The sequence below is a fragment of the Brassica napus genome, chromosome A10 (assembly GCF_020379485.1).
Source record: "Brassica napus cultivar Da-Ae chromosome A10, Da-Ae, whole genome shotgun sequence".
In the NCBI taxonomy this organism is placed as follows: Eukaryota; Viridiplantae; Streptophyta; class Magnoliopsida; order Brassicales; family Brassicaceae; genus Brassica; species Brassica napus.
This window is the reverse complement of record NC_063443.1, coordinates 1,284,029-1,295,751: the sequence shown is the minus strand read 5'-3', so window position 1 is coordinate 1,295,751 and position 11,723 is coordinate 1,284,029. Positions and strand designations below refer to the sequence as shown.

Genomic DNA, 11,723 nt, shown 5'->3' with positions numbered 1-11,723 from the left:
GGTGGACCACTCACACCCTACAAGCAAAAGTCGTACACGTGGCATTAACAGCGTATTAGAAGAACGCGTTAGAGATTTTTTTAGGTCAAAACAATGTTCCTTTGTTTGCTGCTTCTTTCAAACTCTTCAGAGAAAACGCTTTGACCTGACTTTTGGTACAAGGTTTTGATTTTACTCTTAGCAAACAGCGAATGTGTGGAAAAATAGAAAATCATTCAATCATAGCTGAGTTTGTTTAAACAAAACTGGCATACAAAAACTAAATTAAAAAACATGATTTTGATACATCATAATGCTTCACACAAAACAGCTTTTCATCCAGACTGTTGCCGCCCACGACCTCTTCCACGTCCAAACCTACCACGACCCCTACCTCTACCCCTGCCACGACCACCACGGTGGCCCCTTCCCCGTTCAGAAGACTGCCCGTTGCTAAACCCTTGAGACTGTTCTTGCACTGGGGACTCCGGGTTAGTTGGTGAGTGCTGCTGGACTTGGGATGGTGGACGTATCTCAGACTGTGGCTGCATCTGGAACTGCGGGTTCATTGGTGACGGTGGCCTGTTGCTGTTCATCATCTGGTACTGCGGGCGAGGTTGGAACTGCGGTTGCATTTGAAACTGTGGTGGCCGCTGCATTTGGGACTGCGGCTGCTGCATTTGAAAACCTTGAGAAGCAAACATATTAGGTAACTGCGGATGTTGAATACCCCTTCCCATCCCACCGAACTGTTGTTGGTTGAAACAGTTTAATGCAGGCCATGGCGCTGAGCCCTGTCCTGGAAAAAAGTTCAACCCACCAGGCATTGGCATTGGCATCTGACCACCATTGAACTGTGGTGGGAACATCATCTGATTCTGATTCTGCATTCCCATCATAGGCATCTGCATTGGACCTAGATTGGGCATTCCCATAGGAGGAAGCTGAAACTGATTCTGCTGATTACTCTGAGGTCTCCATGGAGACCCATTGTTTGGAGGAAAACCATCCATCTGAGGCCTTGGCTGATGATGATTCGAAACCGGAGGACCACCCATCTGAGGATCAGAACGGTTTGAGGATAGAGAGCTACTAGATCCATGGTGATCTCTGTTCTTCTTCTTCTTGTTTCTTGCGTTACCGTTTCTTTGGTCATTACCCATCCCTCTCTTCTCCATCTTCTGTATTCTTCTGTATTCAGCTTCTTTCTCATCATCCGAAAACTCAAGCTCGTCTGGTATCTCCTCGTCGTTGTCTCCAGACGCATCGTAGCCTTTCTTCTGCAGCTCCTTGATGTTGAGAATGTGCTGAGCGAAGTCAGCTACGAACGAGACGGGCGTCCCTTGGCTAACCCCCTCTGGCACTTCGCTCTCTGAGTTGAACCGAACAATATAGTAAGGGCACTTCACAGGTCCAAAGATCTCATCCACCAGTCCCAAAGGTATTCTGCGTTCCGTTATCCATAGGATAGAACCTTCGGTCAAAGGACTGTGCTGTTCCATTCCCTCCACTATCACTTGTGTGCTCATCACCTGGATATATAGAAATCACATTAACCAGCAGATTCCCTAATAGATTAAACAGAAGAGTTTATTTGTACAATACCGAAAGAACAACTCCAACAGGGAGCGTGACATGATGAGGTTCCAGAGAGACATCCACAGCTGGAACTGGAGGAAGATCCTGCCAAAGTTTAAAAAAATTACTCAACACAAAGAAGCCTTCTATAGAGTAATATCAAACAGCCACTACTAGTCTACAATATAGCTATGGTTGTGAATGTGAAAAGCTGAAGCAAAGGGGTACCTTGAGCTCATTCTTAGACCGTATAGGGTCTTTTGTTTGCAAACCGAGGTCATCATCCTCATCATTGCTCCAAGCAATCATCTCATTCACTTCATCATCACTATCTTCTTCAACCTCATCTGCACTCTCTATCTCGCCCTCTTCAAGCTCCCCTGCCACACCATCCTCTTTCACAATGACCATCTTCTCTTCCTCTTCTTCTTCTTCTTCACTATCCTCCTCATCATCACTCTCTTCTTCTTCACTGCTACTACTACTACCACTACTGCTAGATGAAGAAGAGCTCGAGGCTTCGCTCTCAGACTCAGCAACACTAATACTTTTCCCCTTGGCCTCATCATCACCCATGTTCAAACTAACCTTCTCCAACCCTAAAGCCAAACTCACATCTGTTTTCTTCATGGCGGGACAATCAACAGACGCAGACACATCTTCCATTGGCTTAGAGCTCTCAGAAACATCATGTTCCAACTCTTTCAAAGCTGGTTCAGCTGCCTCAATATCCTCAGTCACACCACCACAAAGCTCAGGCTTTACCTCAAACATAGTCTCAGACAGAACCGTGTTCTGATTCTCAACACCTCCTTGCCCGATCTCCTCCATGTCGTCCTCAAAGAAGTCAAAGTCGGTATCTTTAACGCCAAACTCCTCAATGCTCGGATTATTCCCAAGCCAGTTGCAGGAATCGAAGTCGAGATAGGAGTCGATGGAAGGGAAGTCAACAGCGTCCTTGAAAGTTTTGACCTTGGAGGCTTGATCGATTGGTAGCTCTTCTTGAAACCCAACCATGTCAAGCAGGGCAAGAGGAGAGGGCGAGGAGGAGAGGAAAGTGAAAGAACATGACTTTCGAGAGTTTAAGCGGCGGCTAAGTTATAAAGGCAGCGACTTGTTGGGTTAAAAAAGGCCTCAGGGTTTAATCGCAGGCAGGTACGTTAGGGTTTTAAGTAGGAGCAGACTCTGTTTTGTGTTTGTGTGTGTGTGTGCGCTAGGGTTTTAGTCTCCTTTCTTCTCTTCCTCCATTTATCCTTTTTTTTTTCTTTTTTTGGTATATTTTTTATTTTAATTTTATAATATATAGTTGCATAGTGCACTTCATATGACATGGCCTTAGAACCAAAGTAAGTTAGTAACCAAAGTACCACTCAAGGTTGGTAAGTTAATGGTGAGAAGATGAGTATCAAAAGACTATTGGACAGAGCTGAATTGATTGATGCTCATTAGAAAGCTATAAGAGCATCTCCATTAGTGAAACTGGGGGAGGAGGTCTTGGGAAAATTAATTATTAATTTTCTTTTTTTGATTTAAAAAAAAAAAAAAAATTTACTGAACCAATTGCGGGCCACCACGTGGTGTGGAGCCCGCGAAACAGTGACGAGCCCGGTTCACAATGAAGAACTTTTGAGAGACAGGTTCATGAAATATGTGAGGTCTACAAATATTATAATATTTTTTTTTTTGAAAAACGTGAGAGCTTGGGGGAGTGAACCCCTAATAGGGATGCTCTAAAGGTTCATATTCCACTAGAGATCTTGCTTTTATCATTCATGAAGAAATGGTTTTTGACAATTAAACCCACACAGTTTTGGGCTTAAGGTACTTGATTTAGTCTTTACAAAGTAATTCAAACAAGAAAAAAATTGTGAGGCTAGACTTTGCAAAGTGAGGGGGGGGTTTGTGTCAAATGTTGTGTGGAGAGTTCAATATTTCATCTCAAGTCAACCGTTGATATATCTTTTTCCAGTGAATTGAGTGTTGGCTTTATAGTGCACGCACCATGGAGTTTGTAGCTTCACGCTTCATCTGTGCAGCTTTGCCACTCCCTCGGAAGTATGCATATACTTGCTGAATCACCCATATATTGAGAAGTGTTTCTATGCAGAAGAAGCCCGCTCCAATAAAATACAATATCTGTAAGGGAGAAAACAGATACTGTTAAGAAACTGTCGCAAACCGAAGTTTAAGTACTTGTAAAATGAAAAGATGTAATACTTACCCCGACCACAACATTAGTAGTTAGAAACTCGAGTGCTGGCAAGAAACCTCTGTCCACAAAACCAACAACAATACATGGAATCAGATGGACTTCCTCGTATGCTTTCCTATAGAAGAAAACTCTTACGTGAGGGACTTTCCTCGAAAGATGACTGGTGGAGCAACTGCAGCAAAGCCGCAGAACGCAATGTGAAACTGAAAAAGTTCAAAGACAGTGTTAAACATCGAAAGAACTCTGATGCATGAGGAAAGCTACCAATGGGGATAAGGTTTATCTTACCAAGTAAAACAAGAAAAATGTTCCAAACTTCAGGGCACTATCAGTTCTGCATAGGTAGGTACGTACGTGTAACACATTGTATTATTGACTCATTTAATACCTTACAGCATATACTTATAGAACCTACCTGGTAGCTCGGTAAAGAGGACGATACCATAAGACGTAAGCCCCAGGGACACCAGAAATGAAGTAGATGATTGAGAGAAGCCATATAGTGGGACCTGATTAATTACATCAGTATCAAATGAGTGAACATGATCAGTGGAAAATAACAAAATCATTTGTGGTAAGAACAGTAACCTCCTCCGTTAATCCAAGCTACAGTTACTGCCACAATATTCCACAAGAGGCATGCTATCAACCCTGCATAGTTCAATAGTTTTAGTCTGTTAACTTTTGTCTAGACTCTAAGGTGCTTTTTGCGTTACCTAACAATGTGGCGAATGCAACATATTGGATCTTTTGTAAATGAATAGGAATCTCGTTAGTAATGTCATGATGAATTAGAGGGAAAAAGTCCGGCCAGTTCTTCTCCTCAATGACAATTCCAGCTGCCAAAAACAAGTTAGCATCAGATAATAGTCCTAAAGAAGTATAACTAGAAGATATAGACTGTTGTGTACTTCGAGCTATTGCATCTTCTCTTCTTTTAAGCTCCTGCATTCATTATGACAAGAAGAAGAAGACTGATCAATACAGTTCACATAGAAACTGTAGGTGTTGAGAGACTCAGTTACTAGAACTTACCTGCTCTTTCCGTTTCAGTTCGTTCTCCTTAGCCTGAAGTTCCATCTCTTTAGCTCGAAGATCCTTCAAAACAGAAACCAGATTTTGAGCAAACATTGAAAGGCAAAATGTAGAAGGTATATTGAAGATATGGTGGTACCTGGCTGGAATCCAAAGGGATATCGACGGTTGAACCACGATCATGAGGTTCAGGTGGAAGCGGCTTGAGATAGGAGTTGCTTGCAGGAGGAACACTTTTATTATCCTAAAACATTAGAGCATGGATATCAAACGGGTAAGAATTACAGAAAGGTCAGGCACTGATTCTTGATTCAAGAAACATAGCTCCTTACCGCAAAAGGATTGGTCTCTTCATCAGCAAATGGATTAGGATCGTTGCGTGCCATTTTGTAGACTCTTACTAGATCAAGAAAAGAGTTTTAGAGGGTCGTTGGATGTTGACAGAAATCAAGAATGTAGTGAGAATGGTTTCAACGAAGGAGTACTTAATAGTCACAGAGAGAAACCAAAACTAGTGCCACCACCTGTGCGCGCCAGAGAACTTCAAGGCATTTTAAAGGGTGCTCTCTTCGTTTCAACACCTATTCAACAGGAAAGTTTCACAATCTGGTACGGTTTACTGAATTTAATCAATTGGTTCATCAATGTAGTTGGGAATTTAACACGTGTACCTTTAAGGACCAGTGAGATTAACTAACCATTTAACTAACTACTTTGAAAAGGTTTGACTCCGAACTTTGCGGTTAGTGGCTAAAAAGTCACATGTCACAACTTCACCTGTAACAGCTTAACAGACCATTATATTGTTGGTTTATCACCACAGTCTACATTAGCTCAACTATACAATGAAGCTTATACTATACAGAAAAAAACTACTTGTTTAAATCAATATTATAATTTTTCTGGTTAAACATGTTAACATGTTACAACCAAAGCAAGCACACACCAAAATCTTTAAAAGTCATGATCAAAGCTTTCAAGCAAAGTTCTAAACTTGACACGCCTCTTAACACTCCCCATCCTCTCATACCCAATCCCAATCTTGCTATGCATCAGCTTCATAGCCAAATCCGACTTCCCAACTTTCCTCAAAGCATTTATCATAACAGTCCTTATCCTCCCAGGCACTTCCCTCCCTCTCTCAGTAATCCCATCAGCCAACCTACAAGCCTCCTTAATCCTCCCAGCTTTACACAGCGTGTTAATCATGTCCTCACACGCCGCGTCAAGAATCACACCCATCGGAGCTAACTCATCCAAAATCTTACAAGCTCTCCCCACTTTCCCCGACAAGCAAAGTCCTGTCGACAAAGCTCTAAAGCAAGCTGCGGTCGGCGTAATCCCCTTGTCTATCATCATCTCCCAAAGCTTCAACGCCTCTTCGTTCCTACGCTCTTTAAACATCCCCGAGATGAGTATTGTATACGTATAAACCGTTTGGTCACAGCCTTCTTCCTCCTCCATCCTCTTGAACAACGCCAATGCTTCCTCAACCTTCCCTGACTTAGTGAACGCGTCGATGAGCGCATTGTAACAGTACGAGTCTCTACTGCATCCCATCTCTTCGAAAAGCCTCTCAGCTTCATCTACTCTCCCAGCTTTCCCTAAACCGTCTATAAGACTAGAGTAAAACATCGAGTTAACAGCCAAACCTTTAAACCGACACGTCTTGTAATACTCCAACGCCTCTTCCACTCTCCCGCTTTTACACAAACCATTCACAACAACCGAATAAGTCACCACGTCAGGCTCAAACCCTTCGCTAATCATCCTCCCCAAAAGCCTTAGCCCGTCTTCAACGCTTCCGAACTTCACATAACCGTCTATCAAAACAGTGTACACAGCAACATTCGGTTTAGTTCCTTTCCTGATCATATTCTCGAACACAGCACACCCTTCGTTCAACTTCCCTTCTTTACAAAGCCCACCGATCACTAAACTATACGCGTGAGGCGGGACTTGGATCCCCTTCTCGTCCATCTCCTGATACAAAGCCACACAAGAGGTGAAGTCACTGTCAGCGTAACACGCTTGGATCACAGTCATGTAAGTAATCTTATCACCCTCGAGGCCTCTCGTCTCCATATCTCTAACCTTCTCCAAAGCTTTCTGCGTCTGTCCCGCTTTGCAATAGCCTTTAATCATCGTGTTGTACGTCACTACGTCAGGCTTGATCCTCCCGCTCTCCATAGCCTCGAAAACACGCTCCGCGGAGTCAATGAACGTAGAGCTGACTAAACCGTTCATTAAGAAGTTGTAAGTGTACAAAGTAGGCTCAATGTTATTCTCCTTCATTTGACGCCACACCCACAACAACTCCTCCACCATTCCAAGCTTCCCAAAGCTCTTAATCAGCTCATTCGAAGCAAAAACACTCAAAGCAAACTCTTTTCGTCTCAACTCACCACAGAGAATCCTAATCCTATCCACATCTTTTGCAATAGCCAAAACATCAACTAATGAGACGTAACACTCGAGGTTATGAGTGTACTTCTTCTGCTTACCAGCCCAATTAAAGAACCGCCAAGAGATTCCCTGCTGTCCTTCGCGAACCTCGTCGGATTTCAACACGAAAGTAACGAAATTTGGGGAGAGTTTGATGAGGAACTTACGGCAGAAGGCGTCGAGATTCGCTTCCATTGACTCCGAACCATCTAAAAGGTTGAGAATTTGGCTCACCCATGGAGAAGGGTTGAGGCTACGAGAGGTTTTCACTAGATCGGAGACGTCGTTGAAGGGTTCAATCCATTCCGGAGGAGGAAGTGAGCTGCCGCCACTGAACAGCCACCTGACACTTTTTGAACCTTCCGACAAAAAGTCTCCGCCTTTGTGCAGATAGAAGCATTTTGAAGAGCTACGCGGACGATTCAGAGGAGTAACGGAAAAGGGTTTCCGGGAAAGTCTTCGCATCGGTGGTTTTTCTCAGGTGGTTTACCAGTGCGGCTGCGACATTCGTCATATAGCAGTGCTCGAAACATTATCTTTTTGTTAGGTTTTATAGTTTTAATGAGCGAGGTTTAACAACGGTCCCATGGTCTAGCGGTTAGGACATTAGACTCTGAATCTAGTAACCCGAGTTCAATTCTCGGTGGGACCTTTCTTTTTATTTTTTAAGCTTTTTTTAAACAGTTTGAACAATCAAGCATAAGGAGCAAACCAAGCACCTAAAGACATTTACACTTTATGGATTGATTAGGCATAAGATTCAACCAGCAAACTTTTTTTTTTCTTAGGAACTAAAAATCAATTCGTGAAGAACAATGAAAACTCAAGTCTTAGTTTCTTCTCCAGAGAATCTCGGAAGCTGAACAAGCGAGTTCACTCGAGTAACACCTTCTAGTCCCGACCAGTTCTGCTCACCTTCACTCTTTTTCTCCTTCTCTGCATTCACATTACCGTATTCTGTTGACGCCCTGACCGTGACGTTTCTCTGAAGACACGGTTCTGCATTCACCTGGCTTTCCTCTGATTCTTCTACTGCGTTGGTTGCTGACGAGTAGTATCCTTGCTCCTCGTAGTCTGACGAATCCGAGTCCATCTTCCCGTCTAGAAACAAACACACAACCGCACAGTCGTCCATTTTCGAAGTCGGGTACTTCAGTTTCCACTCTCGTGCAGCTGAATCCACCACTAGCCTAGCTGCTGACGCTCGCCTTGGAGCTGACGCTACCACTTCAACCACTTCTTCGTTGCTTAGCACATCCCATACCTATCAGTAAGCATCAGTAAAAAGAAATTAAAGAACTGACAAAAAAAAAAGAGTTTCAGTGGTTTGTTTACTTACTCCATCAGAGGCCAAGACAATGAACTGGTCTCTATCTGTGAGAACACGGTGAGAGAACTCGGGAACCGAAATCACACCGTAGTCTTTCAGACAGAAGTCACCAAAGGCCCTAGCCATGGCTAATCCAGGAGCGTTATCGTATGGTAGCCAGACTCGTGGCACCTCTGGCTCGTCTTCCAGCGCAAACACTCGTCCTTTACACTGTTTGATCCTCTCTGCTTCCCCTATCAGAAACCAAACCAGTAACATCATTTAACAAAAAGAATCAGACAAAACGAAGATAAAAGTATATATATAGAGAGAGAGAGAGCATTATTATACTTGGTAAGTCAGGCTTCAAGTCAACTGTTAGCTGAGTTGCAACCATTGAATCGTTGCTGTCTTTGGAACCAAGTATCGCCCGAGAGTCTCCGATGTTTCCCATGAATAGGTTTGACCCCTTAAACAATCAAAACACATCAAAACCAATCCTTAGAAACAAAAAAGATCTTTTGTTGTCACCAAGTTCACCTGTTTGATGACTGTAACAGCAGTGCTGCCGCTGCAGAAGCATTCAACATTAGGATGGGAACGCAGCTCCTTATCCATAGCACTGAAAGCTTTCAAGAAAGCTTCTTCCCATAAGAGCTTCAACTTATCCTCCTCGTTAGCTTCTTCCTTTTCTTCTTTCTCCTTGCCAGCAGCTTCTTGGCTATCTGATTTGCTTGTGCCGTTTTGCTTCGACTGAACGAAAGAGAGTAGCCTCACAGGCAACGATTCTCTCACTTTACGAGACACTAGATGGCCATGAGGACCGTGTCCATCGAAAACACCGCAGAACGTCACATCTTTAGACATAAAATCCTACAGAAACACACACCAAGTAAGCCTCTAGTAAACATCATTGAGGAAGAAGAAGAAGAAGAAGAAGAGACTCACTTCCCACACGATCATTGAGTCCTGATTGACTCCCTTGCGTCCCTGTTGAGTGAAAATGCAAGAACTCTTGCTCTTCCCGTTGCTGGTGATCCGGTTAGGAATAGAGACCAAGTTGTTAAGAGAAACGATGCGGCCTGAAGAGGTTCTCCTCCCCATTTTGCTCCCGCAGCATCCCATCCCGAGACAGGGACGGTACATAGTCTCTTCGTTGCTCTTGGACACACAACCTCCCATTTGGTCAATGCAAAAGCACAAGATAATGAATCTGATCGCAGAGTGATATAAGACAGAAAGACTCCCACCAGATCCCTCAATGTAAATGCTTTACCAACACACTTGGTCAAAATCAAAGAGCTTTCACACAAGTTTGAATTAAAAAATCTCTGTGTGTGGCAAAACCTTTCTCTTGGAATCTTGGTCAATGATGATGTATGGACCGGTCAGCTGAAAACATTGTAGAAAAAAAATGATTTAGTGAATTGTTTAATGCAAAGTTCCAAAAGAACAGCAGACTCCAACATGTGATCTTTGCAATAGAAAATATATAGTATATATTACTAAACAGCCTGTCCTAATTGTTTAGTCATTGAACCAGCCTTAAGACTCTTATTGTTCCAATTCACTAATCCTTGATAATAAGTTAAATCAAAATAAGGATCAAAAAGACAGGAAAAACAGAAAAGACATGCAAATCAAGAACAGAGAGTTTCCCCCATTAGTGTTAAAGATACATATGATTCTTATGGGGAAAATTGCAATATGAATGAAATTATGAAATGTACATTTTCATTTTCATTGCAATTTTCTCAAACAAACTGTCTTTCACATTGTGAAAAACCCCTAGATTCTTGTAAATGTCTATAAACAGGGTAATTGTGAGTAGACACTGAAGTGAATATTCTAATGAACAGATGAATGAAGGCAAAAAAAAAGGTGGTATCTTTTAAGTGGAAAAGCAATTCACTTTTTCACAAATCAGATTCAGATAAACGGGATCTGAGAAAGTTTCTCATAATTTCATCGATAACTCCAAACAAATGCAGACTGAGAAAAAGGAGAAGACAACAAACCAATCAGAGCAGAGAACGAACCAAGCAAAGATGAGATTACACACAGAGTCTACGCGAGAGTGGTAAGATTCAGAAAGAGAAACAAACGAAAGAATTTTGAAGAAATTTGGAGCAAATCAGAGCAAAAAAGGACGAACCTTTGGGAGGGGATAGAGGTGAACGTCTGGAAATAATGAATAATAATTATTATTATGCAGAGACAGTGACTAGTTTGAAGTGCGAAAGAGATTAGAGAGAGAGATGGGAGAGTTGTGTGTGATTGGTGAAGTAGTTGTAGTCGTCGGAGATATGGGTGAGATCTCATTAAATTCAAGAAAGCGAACGAGCAAAAAGAAATAGATAAAAAACAAAGAGCTTCTCCCACAGAATCTTTTCTGGTTTTTTTTTTTCGCTTCTCTCATGTAATATCAAATCATAGCCTTCCCCCCCCCCCCCCATGCTCTAATCATATACTATTCATAACTTTCTATTCTTACATTTATTTTTTTATTTATTAAAGTCTTACAACTTACTAAAGTTTCACCTTTTTACAACACTGAGACATTGATTTCATATTACAAAACATAGAGGTAGGTGTTTTTTTTTTGAGAAAGACAATATGGTTGGTAGTCGACATGTAAAAGATCGAAATGCAAACATTGATGGATCGTTAAACTCCACAATATATTAAAATTTAAAATAGATAAATCATTTTCATGTGGTTAGAAATCATGAAATCCAAAAGACATAACTTAGGTATTTATTTCGATTGTGATTTCAACAACAACAAAAAAAAAAAGTTAATGACACAGGTCACGCAGCTTCTTTCCCACTTAGTTATGTGTTGACAAATCGTATGGTTCACGGACTTCTCACGTAGGCTACTTGCCTTACCTTTCGCGTATTTTTTCTCTTTTCACACCTGGCCAATTGAATACACTCTTTATTATAAAAGCTCTTTTATCTTTTTATGCCAAAGTTTCTAATTATTATATTTTTTTCATTAGAAAGTTTATGATAATCAACTTTGAAAAAGAGTGAGGGATAAAAGTTCATCATCCCATGTGTATGACAGCAATAGAAATTATAGAATGTCACGTGATTTGTGGGTCTCTAAGTTAATCCTTCAATTGCATTATCATAGAGTCTATCCATGCAAATGAGAGTC

General features: G+C 41.8%; 4 protein-coding genes and 1 non-coding gene across 8 annotated transcripts; 1 reads left to right on the top strand and 4 right to left on the bottom strand.

Moving 5' to 3' along the window:
- Positions 1–192: 192 nt before the first annotated feature.
- Positions 193–2,789, bottom strand: LOC106423111 (H/ACA ribonucleoprotein complex non-core subunit NAF1). Of its 2 annotated transcripts, XM_048743396.1 has the most exons (4): positions 1,786–2,789; positions 1,585–1,662; positions 651–1,511; positions 193–608 (listed from the first exon to the last, which is right to left on the bottom strand). In XM_048743396.1, the coding sequence occupies exons 1-4, from the start codon at positions 2,572–2,574 to the stop codon at positions 315–317; spliced, it is 2,022 nt and encodes a 673-aa protein (XP_048599353.1). In that variant the 5' UTR covers positions 2,575–2,789; the 3' UTR covers positions 193–314. The 2 variants fall into 2 exon arrangements, with proteins under 2 accessions (XP_048599353.1, XP_013719350.2); XM_013863896.3 differs by having other exon boundaries at positions 193–1,511.
- Positions 2,790–3,316: 527 nt separating this feature from the next.
- LOC106423030 (secretory carrier-associated membrane protein 2) lies at positions 3,317–5,411 on the bottom strand. Its single transcript, XM_013863811.3, has 11 exons — positions 5,137–5,411; positions 4,944–5,048; positions 4,805–4,867; positions 4,681–4,714; positions 4,486–4,608; positions 4,358–4,420; positions 4,185–4,278; positions 4,058–4,103; positions 3,905–3,972; positions 3,779–3,827; positions 3,317–3,693 (listed from the first exon to the last, which is right to left on the bottom strand). The coding sequence occupies exons 1-11, from the start codon at positions 5,188–5,190 to the stop codon at positions 3,544–3,546; spliced, it is 849 nt and encodes a 282-aa protein (XP_013719265.2). The 5' UTR covers positions 5,191–5,411; the 3' UTR covers positions 3,317–3,543.
- A 234-nt stretch (positions 5,412–5,645) lies between these two features.
- Positions 5,646–7,785, bottom strand: LOC106422914 (pentatricopeptide repeat-containing protein At1g03560, mitochondrial). Its single transcript, XM_013863695.3, has one exon. It carries the CDS (start codon positions 7,712–7,714, stop codon positions 5,759–5,761), a length of 1,956 nt encoding a protein of 651 aa, XP_013719149.2. The 5' UTR covers positions 7,715–7,785; the 3' UTR covers positions 5,646–5,758.
- A 44-nt stretch (positions 7,786–7,829) lies between these two features.
- TRNAQ-CUG lies at positions 7,830–7,901 on the top strand. Its single transcript has one exon. It is a non-coding gene; the product is annotated as a tRNA-Gln (tRNA).
- A 50-nt stretch (positions 7,902–7,951) lies between these two features.
- Positions 7,952–10,980, bottom strand: LOC106423083 (probable protein phosphatase 2C 1). 3 transcript variants are annotated; one of them, XM_013863871.3, is made up of 6 exons: positions 10,714–10,980; positions 9,507–9,950; positions 9,099–9,431; positions 8,910–9,027; positions 8,589–8,812; positions 7,952–8,513 (listed from the first exon to the last, which is right to left on the bottom strand). In XM_013863871.3, the coding sequence occupies exons 2-6, from the start codon at positions 9,738–9,740 to the stop codon at positions 8,073–8,075; spliced, it is 1,350 nt and encodes a 449-aa protein (XP_013719325.2). In that variant the 5' UTR covers positions 9,741–9,950; positions 10,714–10,980; the 3' UTR covers positions 7,952–8,072. The 3 variants fall into 3 exon arrangements, with proteins under 3 accessions (XP_013719325.2, XP_013719323.2, XP_013719324.2); XM_013863869.2 differs by having other exon boundaries at positions 10,577–10,958; XM_013863870.3 differs by having other exon boundaries at positions 10,598–10,958.
- Between the last annotated feature and the right edge of the window lie 743 nt (positions 10,981–11,723).

Bases quoted from the DNA above. Each gene is read 5' to 3' on its own strand.
- LOC106423111 (XM_013863896.3), bottom strand. From the start codon at position 2,574: ATGGTTGGGTTTCAAGAAGAGCTACCAATCGATCAAGCCTCCAAGGTC. The intron at 1,663-1,785 runs GTACCCCTTTGC...AAACTTTGGCAG, and splicing joins GGTCTAAGAATGAGCTCAAG to GATCTTCCTCCAGTTCCAGC. The intron at 1,512-1,584 runs GTATTGTACAAA...CTATATATCCAG, and splicing joins CTGTTGGAGTTGTTCTTTCG to GTGATGAGCACACAAGTGAT.
- LOC106423030 (XM_013863811.3), bottom strand. From the start codon at position 5,190: ATGGCACGCAACGATCCTAATCCATTTGCTGATGAAGAGACCAATCCT. The intron at 5,049-5,136 runs GTAAGGAGCTAT...CTAATGTTTTAG, and splicing joins AAGAGACCAATCCTTTTGCG to GATAATAAAAGTGTTCCTCC. The intron at 4,715-4,804 runs GTAAGTTCTAGT...TAATGAATGCAG, and splicing joins AACTGAAACGGAAAGAGCAG to GAGCTTAAAAGAAGAGAAGA.
- LOC106422914 (XM_013863695.3), bottom strand. From the start codon at position 7,714: ATGCGAAGACTTTCCCGGAAACCCTTTTCCGTTACTCCTCTGAATCGT.
- LOC106423083 (XM_013863871.3), bottom strand. From the start codon at position 9,740: ATGGGAGGTTGTGTGTCCAAGAGCAACGAAGAGACTATGTACCGTCCC. The intron at 9,028-9,098 runs GTGAACTTGGTG...TGATTGTTTAAG, and splicing joins CTGTTACAGTCATCAAACAG to GGGTCAAACCTATTCATGGG. The intron at 8,514-8,588 runs GTAAGTAAACAA...GCTTACTGATAG, and splicing joins TTGTCTTGGCCTCTGATGGA to GTATGGGATGTGCTAAGCAA.